Source organism: Sinohyriopsis cumingii, chromosome 8, assembly GCF_028554795.1.
Source record: "Sinohyriopsis cumingii isolate HCF-2022 chromosome 8, ASM2855479v2, whole genome shotgun sequence".
Taxonomy (NCBI): domain Eukaryota; kingdom Metazoa; phylum Mollusca; class Bivalvia; order Unionida; family Unionidae; genus Sinohyriopsis; species Sinohyriopsis cumingii.
Genome location: NC_142968.1, coordinates 1578004 through 1600019, shown reverse-complemented (window position 1 = coordinate 1600019; position 22016 = coordinate 1578004). Strand labels below are relative to the sequence as shown.

Genomic DNA, 22016 nt, shown 5'->3' with positions numbered 1-22016 from the left:
ATTCGCAAATATCTTTCAGTTGATGCCACTGAAACACTTGTGTTCATTAATACTTTCAAGACTGGACTATTGTGACTCAGTTCTGTCTGGTTCATCTCAGTATCTACTCCAGAAACTTCAAAAAGTTCAAAACACTGCTGCTTGGATCATACCTAGAGTACAACGATCAGAGCACGCCTCCCCGCTGCTCTGTACCCTACACTGGCTATCCATTCGATCCAGAATCAAACACAAAATTTGTTCTCTGTGCTACGTTTCACTGTCAGACTCTAGTCCAACATACCTATCCGACCTCACCCATGTGTACACACCAGCAAGATACTTACGCTCCTCTTCTGACAATCTTATACTCATTATTCCCACTATGAAAACAAGGTCATATGGACAGCGTTCTTGTGCATACCATGGCCCACCAACGTGGAATGAATTGCCCACTGAACTTAGACACAAAGACACAGTGATCTTATTCAAGAATGCTCTAAAAACTCAATTATTTCGCTTGCAAAAACAAACTTAAAGACCTAATAATGTTTCCTACCTTAAATATTCTCAGCATGTTTTTTTATGTTTTCTAATTTTACGGTGTTTGTTTTTGTAATCATATCATTATATGTTGTTTTTTTTTAATAAATCTTATAGGTGTTGTCTATTGTTGTAAAGCGCTTAGAGCTTCTAAAGATTAGGCGCTATACAAAGTCCTCATTATTATTATTATTATTATTATTTTGTCCTATTGCGCTTCTATGTTTTTATTCCGGACCGGATTTTTCGTACAACCGTGTAATAAAAAAAAACAAAAGCGGATGCATGATAAGACCGTCAAAGTGATAAACGAGCGTTTCTGTAAAGGAGCTTAAGTTATAACAGGAGAGATATTTCGTATGGTTAGTTGTGATATTTAGCGTGAAATGATAGGCTGATTTTGCTTGTGTTTAGCTTGTTGGTTCCGCATAGTTAGCTTTGGATTTCCAACTATGTTGATTCAACTTTCCAGGAAGTTTTCATAATATACATGACAACGTTGCGCAACATTTGAAAAGTCTCGACACTGACGCAGTGTGAAGCGTGAACATTTACAAAAAGAATAGTCTCAGAAAGTATAGTTCAACTTACTAATTTTGAAAAGGGCATAAGTTTGATTTTTTTGACGATTTATAGTTCCGCAAAATGGGGAGACGGAGCAGTTTTTAGATTGGGTGGCGACGGGTGGGAGTGGGTGCAGGAGGGAAACCCCCTCCTGCAGGGGGTCCGATTGTCTACCCCTGTGATTTGTTTATAATAAACATAGGAATTGGAGTTTTCTAAAGAATTATGTTCATACTGAAATGAAAACTTAGTTCTTTTTCTTTATTTCATAAAGCTATACATTTTATAATAAAAATAATGATTTAAAATTTTATTAAATACGGTATGACTAAAAATGCGAAAAGTTGCGAAAAGCTACAAAAATAATGCTACAAGTTATGAAAAATTACCTTCAAAGGCTTTGACTTTGACTTTGATTTCAGTTTCAGTTAATACTTCTGTTTCACATATTAAATTATATTTTATAAAAAATGTTACCCACATTAGAACAAAGCCTTCTGTTTGAGTAAGATTAGCAAACGAACTAAAGCACAAAGGGGTGAAGGAACTATAGAGAATGGTAAAGTTTGAAACAAATGACAATTACCAGCAAACAAAAAGTAAGAAAACAACTCCGAAATATTAAACATAGCAAGAACAAAGTGTAGCCCATCCAAATCAGTGAACATCGCCGACCAGATTGTTTTTTTGGAAGAAATGACCAAAGCAAACAAATTTGTCCTATCTGTGAAACATATGAATGGCTTACAACACCCAGTTGTGACTCTTTACAACAAACAACAGATCACAGGCATTATGAGATTATGCTCTATTGAAGGCAGTAGCGTTCTTGGAATGGACAAGACCTGTGACTGTGATTCTCATGTGACTCTGACAGTATTCAAAGACCTGCCTGTTAAAAGTCATCTGCAGATGACCATCTGATTATGTTCGGCCCAACTTTCATCCATACCAACTCCAGCACCAAGGCCTATTCTGCATTCCTCCATGACGTCGCTGACAACTTGGCAGACGACCAGATCAAGTTAATGACAATGGGCACAGATGAGGAACTGGCATTCAGTACCGCTGTAAAGTGCTGTTTGCCTGGTAGTACACATGTTCTTTGTACTTGCCATCTAAAGCAGAGCGCAAACAGACATATGTAAGATATAGCTGGGTTTCTGTTAAAAGATTTCCAGGAAGTGCTTGATAGTGTTTGGCTCAAATGGTCTTGAATTAAAATCAGATGTTGACACTCACCATGAAAGACAAATACTTGCGTACTATCGAAAGAAAGTTCCATACATACTTTGACTCAAGACTGTATCCATTGCTCAAAGAGCACGTCATTAACCAGGTCAAAAAAAAAACTTCAAAATTACAAGCACATGGGGCAAACAACATATCCAAGAGTGCAAATCATATCCTAAAATTGTCCAAAAAATGAAGCTAACTGAATTACCAAAGTTTGTCAGACTGCTTCAGCTATTAGTGACCAATGAGCAGGGAGAGAGATGTCATTACCTGAGAAACATGGGCAATTATCACCTCAGTGAAATATATTTCCATCACCTTGTCAACACTGATCACTGGGTCAGAATGACAGAAGATAAAAAGATTTCTCACTGACTGCAGTAAAGACCATCCAGATATGATTTACTCAATGGATGGCAGAAAAACTGCAACCAGAGCTCCTTCTATAGGTCAAAATTTGAAGAAAGCGGGCATAAAGGTCTAGAATACCATCAAATACACAAAGTGCAAAATACAAACTTTATAGTTCTGTCTGTATAAAGTTATATGGCCACACAAGGTGCCAACTATCGTCACATGATACTCAGATGAATTTTAGCTAGTATTGAGACAAAATATCAACAAAATATGGTGCAAGGACACTCATAAAAAAAAGTCAAACTAGAACATCAATTTCATTAATAACAACATCCAAAGAAAAAAGAAAATTTAAAACCGAAACAAAAATAAATCACTCATGTTTCAGTTTAAAATAAGTATGCCATTTTGAAAGAAATCGCAACAAAAAAAAAAGATTTTAGAACCACTTTTCACACCTGATTTTTACAATATTTTTCAAAGCCAAAATCAAGTGTTTATAATTTAGCAGTTTCAAAAAATATATTTATACTGATGCAAATGAAAACCTTTTGCTATTACTAACAGTTAATGTAAGTTTAGATATAGTATATATCATCTTTCGTATGGCTAACAGTTAATGTAATTTTAGATATAGCTTTGGGGAACAAAAAAGCTTAAATAATCAATTCAAGGCAACTTTTCTTGTCTTAGCTTAAATTAATTTTTGGTAATTTTTAGCAGCTTTTTGTAACTTTTTTCACTTTAGTCACACAAAATTAAGTAGAATACAGGTACATTAGCACTTGACTTCTGATTCATAACTTCCCAAATAATGCTTTGCATGTTTCTTTCGCTTTCACAGAGCCATTTGTGATAGCACATATGTCCATGCTGTCCATAGCCTCTCTGCCATGATAGTTAAGAAGCAACCATTTCTTATATTTGTGAGAACTTCATTGTATCTCAGTTTGTATGTCCAATGATGTAAATTTGTCAGTTTTCTTTTCCATCCACTTCTTGTTTGCCTTGCAATTTGACCATCTAAATGAAATTACTGTCACTTTGGTCATGACTTCACAGTGCCATTCCTTGGCGCTCAAGAAATCAAACTTTTCTCAGGATTGTGAGAAGCTGCTATCTGTTCTTCTCGATGATAAGGTCTCTTCATTATCTTTTGTTTTAGGAGTCATCATTATGTGTTTCTTTGCAGCTTCCTCATGGCATTCTGTGTGCTGTTTCTTGAACTTTGTCGTTGCATCTTTCCATTTGGAGAAGCATTTTGATATGAAGCATTTTTCCACCTTGGAATTGGAGATTTTCCATTCTGCTATTGCCAGATACACATGAAGCAAAACACCATGTCTTTAGACTGAAAGTATGTAAAGATGGTTAATATTAACAACATTAAGCAATAAAGACTAGATGAATATTTCATGTATGTAATAGTATTGTGTTATTTAAGACAACGGTAAAGATGACACAAATAAACATTTCAAAGCTTGTCGGCATGGGTTCAAACCACATAAGAAGCTTTCTTTTATTTTTTATTATTTATTTTGCTCTGTACTGGAACCTAGTATTAGGAGAAATTCACGATGTTATGTCAGTATGCAGAACAAACTATAGCAGCTCTTCTTGGTGTCATTCTGTCTTGTTTTCTCAGCTTTATGTTACGTGCCCCATATCACAGGGGCTCTTATACAAAGGAAATTAAGACTATTGGTCAATGATAGGTTAGAGGGCTAGGGGTCAACTTGTAGCAATATAATGCATATACATTATTTATGTTATATTGTTATAAGCTGGACCACCAGCCCAGTGATGGATACTCATAATTTTCGTGCCCCATATCACAAGCACTTGATTCAGGGGGAAACTAATGATAACACCCTCCCTAATTAACACAAGGGAACTAACTCTTGCAGGTCACAATCTGTCCTTGTGATGACTCCATTTAATTTTAATTTTTCTATACCAAGGCATATGGTCACTCAGAACTTACACCACCATAAAGAACATTCCACACCCATTTAAATGCTTTACTGATTTTGAATGCCCAAAACTCATACTCATTCCAAAGTAAACTGGAAGTGTAGCAGACAGTATGGGATAGTTTGCAAGACAGGAAGCAAAGGATAAACTTTGTGGGCATGTACCTGCAAGCTTGAGCTATGAATTTGAGTTTGAAATATAAAACTTATAGCTACCATTTATACTGCTTGATATTAAAAAAGGTCAGTGCCTCTCTAACTTTCTGTCTTTTATCAAGCACGATTCAGAGACATGGAGTACAGAAAATAAAATTACTCACCTTAAATAATCTTCATTATAGATGATAATGAAATTGCACAGATCTGAAGGCATACAGTTTGAAAATGTACAGATCTGAAGGCATACAGTTTGAAAATGTACAGATCTGAAGGCATACAGTTTGAAATTGCAAGATCAGATATGTATTCCACAATTATTCACAATTTACCATCTGAGCATGCAGAAATTGTGAAATCATTGGAAATCCATTAGTTGTAAACACATCATCAGTGGAATCTGAATGTAGGTCCAGTCACTTAAACAATCTTGCATGTATAAAGAACTTACCATTTAATTTTTCAAGAGAGGGTGGCTGTGTCAAAATAATAGTTTTAACAAAAAATATGACCTTGTCTGGATAGTGGATTTTTTCCCAAGCCATTTGCCCTGGACCTGTGTCTCAGAAAATATTTCTTTGAGCACTGACTTTTGAAAATAAGACACTTCCGATGCTAATGAAGATTGATTCTGCCAACTAACCCTAACCCAGTGAGTAGTGAAGACGTTAGTAGAGCATTTGGACAACAGTTGACATTGGGACCTGGAGGGAAACATTGCTTTACATTCAATAATTCAATAAATACTTTGGTTAATTTAAAATACAGCAATTTTAAGATTGTATACAAAATAATACTAAAAAAATGCATGGAATCAGACTCAGACTTAATGGAATTTGAGTAAAAGAAAATTTTACATTTTTCAGGCCATTTGCATTAAGATGCTATATCAGGTCGATTTGAGATTCTATTTTAAAGAAAATTCATATAATTATAATTTTTCTAATTACAAATATTTTGATTTATTGGCTAGAAAAACAGAAAAATGCATCTACACTGGGGCTTACAACAGCTGTGCATATGTGAAAGGAACATTATGAATGTCATATTAAACTTAGCTTTGGTTTTAGATTCTTGAATTTACTGATTTCTGATTTCTTATAAAATATTTCTTATATTGGAAAATGATACAAGCTGAGGAAATGACTTCTTGATTGTTTTTTTCAAGTTCTTTTGGTTTCTTTTTGATTTTCCTGACATATTAGTAAATGCAGATAAAAGCAGATATTTTGTTGCAAGGCCTTTGAGGGAACTAACAAGCTCAGAGGAAGGGGTTACCAAATGTTCCTAAATGCATATTTACAGGTAACCCAAACAATAGTGAGATATATGCTGAACTTTTATTTTAATTATGCAATAACAAAAAAGAAAAGGATATATACAAAACTGAATAATGAGGTTGATGCCATAACCCCACTCTTGTTTTATAATGTAAGACATCAATTAATGAGGTTGATGCCATAACCCCACTCTTGTTTTATAATGTAAGACATCAATTAATGAGGTTGATACCATAACCCCACTCTTGTTTTTTTAAGACATCAATTAATGAGGTTGATACCATAACCCCACTCTTGTTTAATAATGCAAGACATCAGTTAATGAGGTTGATGCCATAACCCCACTCTTGTTTTATAATGTAAGACATCAATTAATGAGGTTGATGCCATAACTCCACTCTTGTTTTATAATGTAAGACATCAATTAATGAGGTTGATGCCATAACCCCACTCTTGTTTTATAATGTAAGACATCAGTTAATGAGGTTGATGCCATAACCCCACTCTTGTTTTATAATGTATGACATCAATTAATGAGGTTGATACCATAACCCGACCCTTGTTTTATTAAGACATCAATTTATGAGGTTGATACCATAACCCCACTCTTGTTTAATAATGTAAGACATCAATTAATGAGGTTGATACCATAACCCCACTCTTGTTTTATAATCTGACATCAGATAATGAGGTTGATGCCATAACCCCACTTTTGTTTTATAATGTAAGACATCAATTAATGAGATTGATGCCATAACCCCACTCTTGTTTTATAATGTAAGACATCAATTAATGAGGTTGATGCCATAACCCCACTGTTGTTTTATAATGTAAGACATCAGTTAATGAGGTTGATGCCATAACCCCACTCTTGTTTTATAATGTAAGACATCAATTAATGAGGTTGATGCCATAACCCCACTCTTGTTTTATTAAGACATCAATTAATGAGGTTGACACCATAACCCCACTCTTGTTTAATAATGTAAGACATCAATTAATGAGGTTGATACCATAACCCCACTCTTGTTTTATAATGTAAGACATCAGTTAATGAGGTTGATGCCATAACCCCACTCTTTTTTTTATAATGTAAGACATCAATTAATGAGGTTGATGCCATAACCCCACTCTTGTTTTATAATGTAAGACATAAATTAATGAGGTTGATACCATAACCCCACTCTTGTTTAATAATGTAAGACATCAACCCTAATAGTTAAGATGGAAATTGGGGTAAGAGTATCATAGTTATTGGAACTATTGTCTTGAATTGTATGACTACCACCCTCCTTGGGGAAAGGAGAATAGGTTTGGGTCTTGATCTGTCACCAAAAATCAAGGTGAATGACTCTGTGAGTAAAGATCACACATTTAGTAAATAAATGTTCAAATCTCGATATTGCAATCATTTTGTAATGTTTAAATATATCTGTACCTTGTGATATTATTTTGTTCCTCATATGATTTCAGTCCAAACAAATTTATTTTTCAGACAATACTTGATCAGTCTACCAGCCAGTCTCAGCTTGCAGTATTGAAGTTTTATTTCAAATCTTCAAATAGAAGGAGAAAATGTCATCAGATAGAGTTATTCAGGTGCATCCCGAGACTAACCAACCCACACAGGCTTGGCAAAAACTTCGAGTGCATCAGAAGGTGGAAAAAGTTGCACCTATGGATCCGTCTACTCCCATTTCAGCAGACCATATCCGATTTGTGTGTTTATCTGACACACATTCAAGAATTGAGAAAGGACAAATTAAAATTCCAGATGGAGATGTACTACTTCATGCTGGAGATTTTACAAATATTGGCCTACCAAGTGAAGTAAAGTCCTATAATGAATTTTTAGGTATATTCCATCAAATGAATTATTACGGCTGTCTTAATACCAACTGTTTACGACCTTTAAAAGCTCACATTGTAGTGTCTGCATTTTTCAGGGTTACTTTAAGATAGGGAAATTAGGAAAGTGACAGGAACTTTTGTCACTAAGTACATATATTATTTTGTGTCTTTCCTTTTCAGATGTTTTTGAACTTATTTGAATACCCATAAAAACTAAATTTTGTACATGCTGATATATGTAACATGATGAAACCATGGAATAAAGCTAGTAAAGATACATGTAAAAGGATGAAACAATGGAATAAAGCTAGTGAAGATACATGTAACTGGATGAAACCATGGAATAAAGCTTGTGAAGATACATGTAACAGGATGAAACCATGGAATAAAGCTAGTAAAGATACATGTACTTTGAACAGGCACATGAATGAGATGTTTAATGCAAATTGAAGACTTGGATCTAAAAAAAACACTAGATCACACATTTTACTTCCATTTCTCACAAAAGTAAACAAAAATAACTGAGAACACTACACCATGCATACACACAAAGTTCATGAATGGATATGATATAAGGGTACCATTCCTCACAGCATTGGTTCTATGAATTCATGTATGAAAAATTGAGAAGTATAAAGATATATCATTTGATATATTGTGTAATTACAAGAAATATGGCAATACTAATGTTTTGATTCAGTATTCAAGATTAAAAATGATTTGGTTTGCATGATTTTCAGGTTAGGTTAAAAACTTCTAAAGCACCATACTACATTTTAAGTTCTTAAAAAAAAATTCTGAAAGGATAGCAAAAATTGTTCTTCTATGTGTGTGACGTATAATCTCACAAATAGTCTGGGTTGATTTACTTTTTTTCAGGTACACTCCCACACAAGTTAAAGATAGTCATTGCTGGTAACCATGACTTGAGTTTTGATTATGACTTGGTGAAGAATCGTCGACAACACCTCTCAGGTTTTGGATGGACAAGAAGTTTAGTGGAGGAAAAACTTGCTGAGTATGGCATTACTGGTGTCAAGGAACTAATGACAAACTGTATCTACTTGCAGGACTCAGGAGTCTGTGTATGTGGAATAAACATTTGGGGATCTCCTTGGTGAGACTTGGTTTCGGTAAAGGATAAAACATTTGAAAATTTCATTTGTGACAATGTTATATTTTTCACAATGCATGCGTTCAGGACTTGTAATTTCGCATGAGTAATATTTATGAAAATCTTCCAGTTTAAATGTTGACCAGTTCTGTAACATTTATCAAGGGAGGTAATTGGACTGATTACACCTAAGTTTACCAGAAGTCAAGAAATTTTCAAATGATTGTTTGAATAAAAAATAGAAAGTAAAAGGTCAAGGTAATGTCAGATTGGGATTGCAGGCAGAGGGATAGTTACATTCATTTCAGATGAGATACTATAAATGTATGGATTTCTTTCTTTTACAGGCAGCCAGTATTCTGTGATTGGGGGTTCAACTTGAAACGTGGCCAGCCACTTCTGGACAAATGGAACTTGATTCCAGAGTCCACAGACATTTTGATTACACATGGACCTCCTATTGGTATGTGTTTAGTAAAAATCCATTTAGAAATAATGTAATATGTATTAGGAAACTTTCTTCAGGTATTAATTGTTTAACAATTTCTTGAGTATTGAATAAGAGCTATCAGTGATGCATATTCCGAATGGAGAACATGAGATGGCAGTTTGGTGTTTTACAGCACAGGAAATCATGAAGGTTAGTTGTTACTGAGGCATTGTATTAAATGGCAATAACTATTTTTTTTATCTTGCCATGTGAAAAGTATGCTTTTAAATTAATAGAAAATGCATACAATTCAAAAGACAACACTAAATTTACTTTCAAGTTAAAGTATAACAACAGTTGCAGTAAGTGTCAAAATATATTTGCAGTTCTTAACAGCAATGTTGTGGTTTGTAAGTGTTTGTAAATAGTATAAAATTATGTGTTAATGTAATGAATCAAATCCTGCATTATTGTGCAGAAGGGCTTTCAAATGTGACAGGCTGAGATCCATGCATAAAATCCATTAATATTTTGAATCATTTATGTCAATAATTCATCACCTTGTATTTTTCATATTTAATTTGCACATTCCATTTTGTTCATTATGCATTCAACATTTCTTTTGCATTCATTCTGCATTCCATTTACATTCATTATCCAGTCTGTTTTCATTTCACCAGCAAGACCAACAAGACCAACCAGTTTCCAAATCCTGTCTTTAAGGTTTAATTAAGTTACAAATTACAGGTGAAAAAGGCAGGTGATCATCAGCCTTAAATATGCTCAGCTGAAACAATTACCAGGACATGAACCTAAAGGTGATGACTTTCAGCCTTAATAATTGTACCAAAGCAGGCAGCACTAAATATAGGTTGTTCCCAGGATGCACGCATTTGGACAGAGTACCTTTTGGAATTGGAGGAACCTGGACAAAGCTGCTTCTTTTTGAAGTGCAAGGACTTTTTTCTTTACATACATTGTTGGTGCTGAGGATCAAATTTATGAGGGTAGAGTTGCTAAGGGCTGTTCCATTTATGGTACCCATGGAAGGCAGTTTTAAAAAAATATATGCCAGGGTACTTTGATTTCACAGAGTTCATATTTAAATGATAAGAAAATTCTAAATTGCATCTATGTGTGAGTACCTTACTTTAAAAGAGCCTTCCATGTGGCCCATGTATATTTTAATGGAACAGCCCAAAACAAACTTGTTACTGTTGTCACACTGAGAATTGTTGTTGTTGTAGGGTTTAACACCATTTTTCAGCACACGAGAGGCTATACATGGTGGCCAGTATTAATGGTGGAGGAAGAACCCGGGAAAACCCCTAGAAAGAACCACAGACCCACAAGAAGCGACTGGCAAACTTTCTCACATACCGACATTAGCCGAATCCGATACTCGAACCCACGCAGACAGAGGTGAGATGGCAGTGATCCATAATGGAAAGTGCTTTAGACCACTCAGCGCCCCTACATTGAGAATAATAGCAACAGTAAAAAATGGTATATTCCCAATTTCCATTGCTAATTTGTATTTTCAGGGCATGGGGACAAGTGTTTTGATGACCAGCGTGCTGGCTGTGTAGAACTTCTTTCTACAATACAGCAGAGAGTACATCCAAAGTACCACTTATTTGGACATGTACATGAAGGTAATTATTCTGTTATCTTCTCCAGGTACATTAACCAATTATAATACGCTCCAGTTCCTTGCAAGTCAAGTTCCCTCAAGCGAAATAAGATGTCTTTAGCTTGTTTTAGCAACATAAATGCTAAGATGTGGTCTATTGCAGAGACCGAAGTCAAACTAGAATTGTGTCCCCTTGCTAAGTGGGATTGGCACTACATTCTTTTAGTAGTCAGTTATATGGTAAGCATGCTTTTGCAAGGGGACATAATTCTAGTTCATGTTGTACTCTTTCACCAGTGTGAGTTCTCTTTTGAAATTTTTTTACCACATGGAGGATTACCTGATCTGTTTTTATGCTAAAGTTGGATCTAGCATGACAAATATTATGTACTTCATTTGTCTAATTTCATCATTTGATAAACAGTTATTATCATCTTAAATGCCTCGGTTAATAGTACTTACTGTTTATCTTAATGGTTGAATTTTTTGATCTTTTTTTCACTAGCATATATCTTAATTCACAGCACTCACTTCATTGTATGCGTATCACTGCTTGGCTGATTTTACCTATATATGCCATTGTTTTGCTCTCATTTGTTACATTTATTAAAGAGAAGATTGGCAGAATTAAATTTTTTTGCGTCTTAGAGATTCAGAAAGGAAGAAGATAATTACTCTTCCTGTATATTCTGGCTCAGGTTTTGCTCAAACCATACTGGCTATGATTGTTCTTACTATTGTGAAGAGAATTGGTTGAGCAAGTAGTTGGCCTTGAATAAGAATTGGTTGAGCAAGTAGTTGGCCAGGTCTAATAAGAAGAGCAAACAATATTGCAACAAGAATGCTGACATCAGCTTTGCTACTAATAGCATCTAAGTACTTTTCTAGTTCTCAAGGCCATTTTAAGCCAACATATTTGAGGCACCAAAGTACAGATTGGAAATACAGAGATCATTTCTCAACCCTTTCCAGGAAGTGGGTGATTTTTCATTCATACCTTCATATTTTCTTTGACCCGTTTTCCCAGAATTCGCTGAGGTAAGCATATGGGGATGCCACTTAAACATTTTATTGATCAAGCCAGAAACCTGTCTGCATCAGAATAGTAGGCCCCCTCCCCCTCTGAATGGAAAATATGGATCAGTGATCTGTGGAATCTAACAGCAGAGATTCAAAGAAAAATCCTGCCTTCTGTATGCATACTGAAACAACCTGACATACAGGTTTTCAATCCAAACTCAGAACTGCTGACTGCATTCCTTAGATAGAAACATTTCTTTCTAGAAGTGGTGTAAAGAATTACTCTGAAAGAAGGCACTCCACTTAGAAAACCTATGAGATGAAAAGGAATATTCATCCAGTGGTGTAGGAAGTGAACCATTTTTCTCCCTAAAGGCAATGTTACCACTTGTATGGTATTCTCATTATAGGTTAATTCTGATCACAATCATATGCTACCTTTCCACAATTTCAGACACATTTCATCCATCACGGAAAGGGAGGACATTGACCAGAACAATGACATCCCCAATCCTGCAGACAATTCAGCAAGTTATAAGTGAAGGCCATGACCATTTTTCTGAAAGGGAACCTAATGAGTGTACTGAATGGTTGAGAAAGGCACCCTTTGAACCACTGTCTAGAGCTTCTCTGACTTGCCTTTTGTACATTACCTGCTGTATTGTCACTCTATTCATGATTAGCAAAGTTCATGTCATAGTGGTTGACCTGAACTGTCTGCAATTCCACAATGATTGAGTTTTTCATACAACAGCCCTTACATTTATTGCTAAGAACATGGCCCCTGCTCTTGGGAAATCAGTTCTTTGTATTGAAACCACCATCTTGTTTGGACCCTTCTTCCCAAGTGTGTCTCCCTATCAGGGTATGGAAGTAGTACTTGAATTGTACAGAGGTGACCTGAAGAGGAGATTATTTGTTTCATCCTAGCACTCACAGAAATAATGGATGTTATTTCTGCTTTGATGATCATTCTAGAATCATCGGGTTATCAGTTTTGCCTGGAAGTGATTTAAGACCAGCTGAATTTCCTATTGGCTCATGAAATCAATGCTACCAGCACAGTATTCAGTGCAACGTTTTCCAGAAATTCAATCTTTTTGATGGGGGTTTGAGATGAGATTCTTCAGCTTTTATCTTTTTATCTGAGACATTTTATTACAGGAGACTAAATTTAACCTGGTGAGATCTATGTCAGCAGTGCAATAGTTTGCCATTCCAAATCACTCAGTATTCAACAGCCTACCATTCCAATCACCAACTATTCAACAGGCTAAAATTCCAGATCACTCAGTATGCAATAGGCTACCATTCTAGATAACTTAGTATGCAACAGGCTACCATCCCAGATCACTCAGTATGCAGCTGGTTACCATTCCAGATCACTAAGTATGCAACAGGCTACCATTCCAGATCACTCAGTATGCAGCTGGTTACCATTCCAGATCACTCAGTATGCAGCTGGTTACCATTCCAGATCACTCAGTATGCAACAGGCTACCATCCCAGATCACTCAGTATGCAACTAGTTACCATTCCATATCACTCAGTAGGCAACTAGTTACTATTCCAGATCACTTAGTATGCAACAGGCTACCATTCCAGATCACTCAGTATGCAGCTGGTTACCATTCCAGATCACTCAGTATGCAACTAGTTACCATTCCAGATCACCCAGTATGCAACAGGCTACCATTCCAGATCACTCAGTATGCAGCTGGTTACCATTCCAGATCACTCAGTATGCAACTAGTTACCATTCCAGATCACCCAGTATGCATCAGGCTACCATTCCAGATCACTCAGTATGCAGCTGGTTACCATTCCAGATCACCCAGTATGCAACAGGCTACCATCACAGATCACTCAGTATGCAATCTTTTACCATTCCATATCACACAGTATGCAACTAGTTACCATACAATATCATTCAGTATGCAACTAGTTACCATTCTAGATCACCCAGTATGCAACAGGCTACTATTCCAGATCACTCAGTATGTAGCTGGTTACCATTCCAGATCACTCAGTATGCAACAAACTACCATCCCAAATCACTCAGTATGCAACTAGTTACCATTCCATATCACTCAGTATGCAACAGGTTACCATTACAGATCACTAATATGCAGCTGGTTACCATTCCAGATCACTCAGTATGCAACAGGCTACCATTACAGATCACTCAGTATGCAACTGGATACCATTCCATGTCACACAGTATGCAACTAGTTACCATTCCATATCATTCAGTATGCAACTAGTTACCATCCCAGATCACTCAGTATGCAGCTGGTTACCATTACATATCTCTTAGTATGCAACAGGCTACCATTCCAGATCACTCAGTATGCAACTGGTTACCATTAACCCGTGTCTCACACGAGTCTTAAAGATGCTTTCCTTTGTATGCATTAGGAAACCAAAGCAAGGGCCAACTGTTGGATAAGTGGTTGTAACTCCCATCGTCTCTAACCTCTTCTAACACTTTATGATTACATAATGCAGTTGAGGAAGAAACCAAATTTTGGAGTAAAATATGTCTCTGACACTACGAAGTCAATCATAAAATGGGCAAACCAACCCAAGCCGTTAATCCAGTTACATTACTGGAGGAGAATGCAAATTTGTCAGATGGTTAATGGGATTTAATGCCAGTCTCTATGTTCACGGTCAGATGGTTAATGGGATTTAATGCCAGTCTCTGTGTTCAAGGTCAGATGGTTAATGGGATTTAGTGCCAGTCTCTATGTTCAAGGTCAGATGGTTAATGGGATTTAATGCCAGTCTCTATGTTCAAGGTCAAAGCACTCTAGTCTGACTAATGCCTTTGCAGGCAGATAACATTTTAGCTAGAACTAGCCAATCACTATGGTTAATAAAAAAAATTTAGTTTGAGAGATTTGGTTGTACAAGGTTCTAATGCATTAAAGAAATATTTACTCCAATGATGAGTTTCAAATTGGTTTATTCTAATTACTTTAACACATAATGGGGCATTTTGTCCTGTTGACCTATTTGCTATCTTTGATTGACAGCTGCTGTTAGCCAATCAAATTCATTCTACATACGGTTACACTCTCTGCGATTTCCTTAGACAAGCCATGGTCTGTCAGTTGGCTAAGTAAACCAACTTATTGATCACTTTCTTTTGCATTGTGTTACTCATCAACATTTACTTTGTATGTGATAGTCGGATTTAAAAATGGTAAATAAGTGTAGCTATGGTTTGTGTAACAGTGATGACCAATATCCTGAATGATTAGAAAACTGCATGAAGTTTGTGCCTTTTCTGAAGCCGAAAACAAACTTACAAATATGACAGATTAAGCTTTGCAGAAGGCTTACAAATATGACAGATTAAGCTTTGCAGAATGCTTCATGAATAGTTAGACCCATAGGAAATCAACTCAAATAAATGTTTGTACAAAGATAACTACTGGCTATATTTACATGCAGTTGATAAATATCCTATTTTAGCAATATTTCTTTGTCAAACATGACCTTTAAGTTAAGAGTTTGTTACACACAGCATCACAAATTTTATCCTCTCTGTAACTCAATAAATTTTCAGGCCAGTGTCATTAAATGTAGCCTAAGTACCTAATTTGTTTCACACAAAGCATTTTAAACAAATAAAATTTGCTATGCTTTGTGGAACTAAACAGAACACATGGATAAGCTATGATTCCAAACATATATCAGTATTGCCTCCCTTGAGTAATCAGCATTGCCTCCCTTGAGTAATCAGCATTGCCTCCCTTGAGTAATAATTCTGTCACAAACATATTGCAGCCTAATCATGTGCTTATGACATTAAATGGAAGAAAAGTATATGAAAAACAAAACAGAAATCAACAAAATAAAAACAAATAACAAAGAATACAAATATATTTATGTATCTTTATTTTTAGAAGGTAAAGCAAATGTTCTCCAACTGATGTATAAATAGGAAGTCATTATTCTAATTCAAAACTGTCTGTGAGTGTATTACATATGCTCTTTTATTTGTCTCTGGCTTTGGATTGATAAATGTCATATGTGGCACAGCAACTGGTTCTTTTTGTGCTTTTCTAACTATTCTTCACTGTTTGGGAAGTGAGGTGCAGGGTAAAAGTGCTTGAACATCAGTACAATTTGTCAGCTTCCAGTCTTGCAGAGCTAGGATATACCCCAATACATCAGTAAAATTTGTCAGCTTCCATTCTTGCAGAGCTAGGATATACCCCAATACATCAGTAAAATTTGTCAGCTTCCATTCTTGCAGAGCTAGGATATACCCCAATACATCAGTAAAATTCATCAGCTTCCACTCTTGCAGAGCTAGGATAAATCCCAATACATCAGTACAGGATCAAGCAGCTCTACCAAAAATAGGAAATAAAGATAAAATTACTTAAATACTTTGAAAATCTGGTCTACACATTCATTGACAAAGAAAACAGCACTAATATCATTTCAACTCCAACCTCTCCCCCCTGTATATATATATATATATATATATATATACACATACATATATATATATATATATACACACACACACACATACCTATCTACTTATTATTTCACTGATACCTTTGCCTGTTGCCCCTAGAAACCTTTACTGCATTTCCACAAATCACTGATATTTGAGTGTCGAGATATTTGTATGACACATGTTTATTTCCAAATACTGACCAATGTTTTTATTTACTTAACATAATGTTATGTAATCCCTGGAAGTCACAATGCTATTACAAGAGCATCTGTCAAAGTTTGGCTTAAAAATTAAATATAACTTGCCTGCCTGACACGTTCAGTTTGCAAGTGATATCTCTGTCGGCTTTATGTCCATATGGATCGTATGGGGTTTTTAAATCTTTTTCATTCTTCAGTGGCATTTGCAGAGATTAATATGACATTGCCCTCACTCCAAAACATGTTTTCACATGAATGTATCCATCGATGAAATCCTTGAACCCCTGTTTTCTGCTTTTCAAAGATAAATCGATATCTCTAAAAGAATCAGGATACAGATTCAGAGGAAGATAGTGTGCTCTACTTAGCAATAAAGATGCCTTATTTTACACTTGTTTGTATAAAGTAAAAACATAAAGGGTTATCTCCCTTAGGGGGGGTGGAACTACATAGTACGCTCTGTGGAGAAATCAGTTACTGCATTGAAACATCAGAAACTGTCTTACCCTGTCAGTATAAGGTGGGCAGGTACAGTATAGGTACATAAATATATGTATATGTGCATTAAAATTTATTAATTTTAAATAAGAAGATAAGAAATAGAAAGTTAAAACAGACTCATCATGTGTTTTGTTTTTATTTTGATCATCATTTCTGAGAAATATCAAAGTATTATTAGTCAGGTGTTGACTTATAACTTTGGAACTTCTCACCTAATAGTCCGTGTTAATTTATACTGTTGGAAATATTTCAGCAAACAGTCCATGTTAATTTATATGGTTGGAAATATTTCAGCAAACAGTCCATGTTAATTTATATGGTTGGAAATATTTCAGCAAACAGTCCATGTTAATTTATATTGTTGGAAAATTCAATGAAAGACTTCACATGGTATCTGAATGGACCTAAAGGAAAATTATTCCAATCTGTAATACAAAATGGCCAACAGGGCAGCCATTTTAAAAGTCTTTTGAGTCCTAATTTTAGATAGATGGTCATGCTGACCTGGTGTTTTCATCAAAAGACTACTTGGTCATAAAAGAAAATAGTGCCAAGCTGACTATAGCCATCATGGTGGCTATATAGAAAATCTTGTTTTTACTACTTCACTTTAAACAGAAAGTCATATTGACATGGTGTTTCCTTATAATCTTGTTTTTACTACTTCACTTTAAACAGAAAGTCATATTGACATGGTGTTTCCTTATAATCTTGTTTTTACTACTTCACTTTAAACAGAAAGTCATATTGACATGGTGTTTCCTTATAATCTCTAGTATATTTTAAAAGTTTGAAAATATACCAAGGTTATACTTCTGCTTTTGAATATATGTTATATTTGTGATTCGTTTTAATGAATTATTTTTCATTTGTCTCTCATTCTATCGATAACTATACTGACTATATGTGTATCATTAGTCAATAATTTTCGACACAGTCACAATCACTTATATTTTACTGCAGCATTTATCTGAGGGGCAGTTAATAATGTAGTTTTTCATAAAATATGTTAAAATAACAATCAATATGTGGTTTTCAGGTATTAAAAATACATAATTATTTTGCAGTAACCTTCATGATTAATCTTTAAGGGTAAATTTAATTTCAAAACTTCTTTTTGGCAAATTCCAGTTTGGATCTTATTAATGTTATACTCCCCATCATTTTGGGTCTTACATTCTTTTCTTCTCATTTTACCAGGTTATGGGACGACAACAGATCATTATACAAAATTTAAATGTTATATGTGATTCCTTTTCCTTTTCCTTTTTACCAGGTTATGGGATGACAACAGATGGTTATACAACTTTTATCAATGCTTCTACATGTACTGTAAAATACAAACCCACCAATCCTCCAGTTGTGTTTGACATTCCTGTGCCAGAGGGATTTTCAAAGGCAGACTTGACTGAAACAAAACTGCTCAAGTCAATGATATGAGAAATAATTTCAACATCTCCACTGACATCATCTAATGGTACCAATAACAATATCTGCAGTACCAACAACAGCTTCAGCATCACAGGATCATATGCTTTTTAATGTTGAATTCAGATCTGTAATGTGATGTAGGCATTCTGTAATGTGATGTGGGCATTCTGTAATGTGATGTAGGCATTCTGTAATGTGATGTGGGCATTCTGTAATGTGATGTAGGCATTCTGTAATGTGATGTGGGCATTCTGTATTGTGATGTGGGCAATCTGTAATGTGATGTAGGCATTCTGTAATGTGATGTGGGCATTCTGTAATGTGATGTGGGCAATCTGTAATGTGATGTAGGCATTCTGTAATGTGCATACAGGGCACAAAATATCACCAGTAGGTGCTCATTTTATTTGAAACGTACACTTTTTGGTGCTCCTTTATTTGAAGCATCCAAAATCTTTAATAGACTTTTCACTAATTTCCTACAAAATGAACACATATAAGAATATTTTTATCACATGATGACAAATTTATATGTTCAGTTGATAATGCACTGAAGATGTGACTTGAATGATTGTATGATGCCTTGTGTGCAAGGTTTTATGGGTAGTACAGTCAGTACTGCAATGGATGTATTATCAGGGGTAGTACAGTCAATAGAGTCATCGTGATATTGTCATGGGTAGTACAGTCAGAATAGCCATGGTGATATTGTCATTGGTAGTACAGTCAGTACTGCAATGGATGTATTATCATGGGAGTTACAGTCCATACTGCAATGGATGTATTGTCATAGATAGAACAGTCAATAGAGCCATGGTGATATTGTCATTGGTAGTACAGTCAGAACAGCCATGGTGATATTGTCATTGGTAGTACAGTCAGAACAGCCATGGTGATATTGTCATGATAGTAAAGTCAGAACAGCCATGGTGATATTGTCATTGGTAGTACAGTCAGAACAGCCATGGTGATATTGTCATGGGTAGTACAGACAGAACAGCCATGGTGAAATTGTCATTGGTAGTACAGTCAGAACAGCCATGGTGACATTGTCATTGGTAGTACAGTCAGAACAGCCATGGTGACATTGTCATTGGTAGTATAGTCAGAATAACCATGGTGAAATTGTCATTGGTAGTACAGTCAGAACAGCCATGGTGATATTGTCATTGGTAGTATAGTCAGAATAACCATGGTGATATTTTCATGGGTAGTACAGTCAGAACAGCCATGGTGATATTGTCATGGGTAGTACAGTTAATACAACTATGGTCATGTCATGAAAAGTAGTCAGTACAACACTGGTCATATTGTCATGGATAGTACAGTCAGTGCAACCATGGTCATATCATGGATAGTACAGTCAGTACAACCCTCGTCATATTGTCATGGGTAGTACAGTGAGTACAGCAATGACTATTGTCATGGAGAGTACAGTTCATATGGCAATGACCATATTGTCATTGGTAATACATTTGGGTATGATAATGGCTGTATTGTCTTTGGTAGTACAGTCAGTATGGCAAAAGCTGTATTGCCATGGGTATTACACTTGGTATGGCAATGACCATATTGTCATGGGTAGTACAGTTGGTATGGAAATTGCTGTTTTGTCATGGGTAGTACAGTTGGTATGGAAATGGCTGTATTATCATGGATGGTAGAGTTGGTATGGCAGTGGCTGTTTTGCCATGGGTAGTACAGTTAATACAGTCATTGACATATTATCAAATGTTTTACAGTTGATACAGTCATGGCCATATTGTCATGGATGGTACAGTTGGTATGGCAGTGGCTCTTTCGCCATGGGTAATACAGTTAATACAGTCATTGACATATTATCAAATGTTTTACAGTCGATATAGTCATGGCTATATTGTCATGGATGGTACAGTTGGTATGGCAATGGCTGTTTTGTCATGGGTAGTACAGTTGGCACAGTAATGGCCATAACCAATTTTTGGACTATTTATAAATAAATGTACAGATATTTATCCAGTTTTAAAGGAGAGAGTCTTAATGACCTACAAACATAGCAGGGATTTCTACATGTTGGATTTGTAATGGCTACCAGGGAGATAAAATGTTGCACTCTAATCCACTGATGTAGTTAGAGAATAGTCTTATTTGAGAAAGTTCATTTGGTTGATGTTGTTGTTCTAGGGTTTAACGCCATTTTTCAGCACAAGATAGGCTATACATGGCGGCCAGTATTAATGGTGGAGGAAGAGCCCTGGAAAACCATGGGAAGAACCACAGTCCAAGTTTATTTGGTGATGGCCCAGCTGTGATAAGCTTAATTGTTTTATTACACATCCATTTATTCTTACATTCTTACATTTGGTGTTTGAGTCAGATGCCTAGTCTTTATTTCTGTATTACACACACATAGATTGACATTACTTTGGTGTTTTTTCTGTATCACACACACATAGATTGACATTACTTTGGTGTTTTTTCTGTATCACACACACATAGATGACACTACTTTGGTGTTTTTTTCTGTATCACACACACATATATTGAAACTACTGGTGTTTTTTCTGTATCACACACATAGATTGAAATTACTTTAGTGTTTTTTTCTGTATCACACACACATAGATTGAAACTACTTTGGTGTTTTTTCTGTCTCACACATATATATCACAAGATATTATGTTCAAATTGTATGATACTCACGTGATATTATACATGATTGTTTTATATGAACAAAATGTGAAATTGGTTAAGGAAACTCTTATGAATGATGTTATACATTGCTATATTACTGGAATATTTTTCAAGGTATATTATGCAATATTGTGTTGATATGTGATAACATATGAGCAAATAAATAAACTGTATTTAAATTTTTAAAACAATATTCATAATTCATTTCCTTTCTACAAAACAAATGAATTGAGAACTTTGCAACTACAGCCCAAACCTGTCTCAATGGTCACCTTTACTCAGTGGTCACCTGTTAACAATGACCATTTTAATTTCCCAGTGGTATATTTCCGATATAAATGTCCTGAATGTAACGGTCAGCAGCATCCAGTGTTCTGTAGCCAGGTGTTTCCTAAACAAACAACAGTTTGGTCATGCATTATGTGGTCACTAGCACATAACCGCCGTGACCCGAGTTTCTGTTTCATGAGGAATGCATTATTTAGATAGAGGAATATCATGTTAATCTATGTACAAATCTTTGTTCTGCTACTTTTACTCCTAACTCCAGACATATTGACAGTGTAACTTTAATACAAAAAAGGCTATTGATGTA

At 35.4% G+C, this 22016-nt stretch overlaps 1 protein-coding gene across 2 annotated transcripts; it reads left to right on the top strand.

Annotated features, from left to right (window-relative positions):
- Positions 1–786: 786 nt before the first annotated feature.
- On the top strand, positions 787–21612 carry LOC149792853 (metallophosphoesterase MPPED2-like). 2 transcript variants are annotated; one of them, XM_089966630.1, is made up of 7 exons: positions 790–884; positions 3872–4036; positions 7584–7943; positions 8819–9056; positions 9401–9516; positions 11028–11138; positions 18594–21612. In XM_089966630.1, exons 3-7 carry the CDS (start codon positions 7664–7666, stop codon positions 18755–18757), a joined length of 909 nt encoding a protein of 302 aa, XP_089822756.1. In that variant the 5' UTR covers positions 790–884; positions 3872–4036; positions 7584–7663; the 3' UTR covers positions 18758–21612. The 2 variants fall into 2 exon arrangements, with proteins under 2 accessions (XP_089822755.1, XP_089822756.1); XM_089966629.1 differs by lacking the exon at positions 3872–4036 and having other exon boundaries at positions 787–884.
- Positions 21613–22016: the final 404 nt, after the last annotated feature.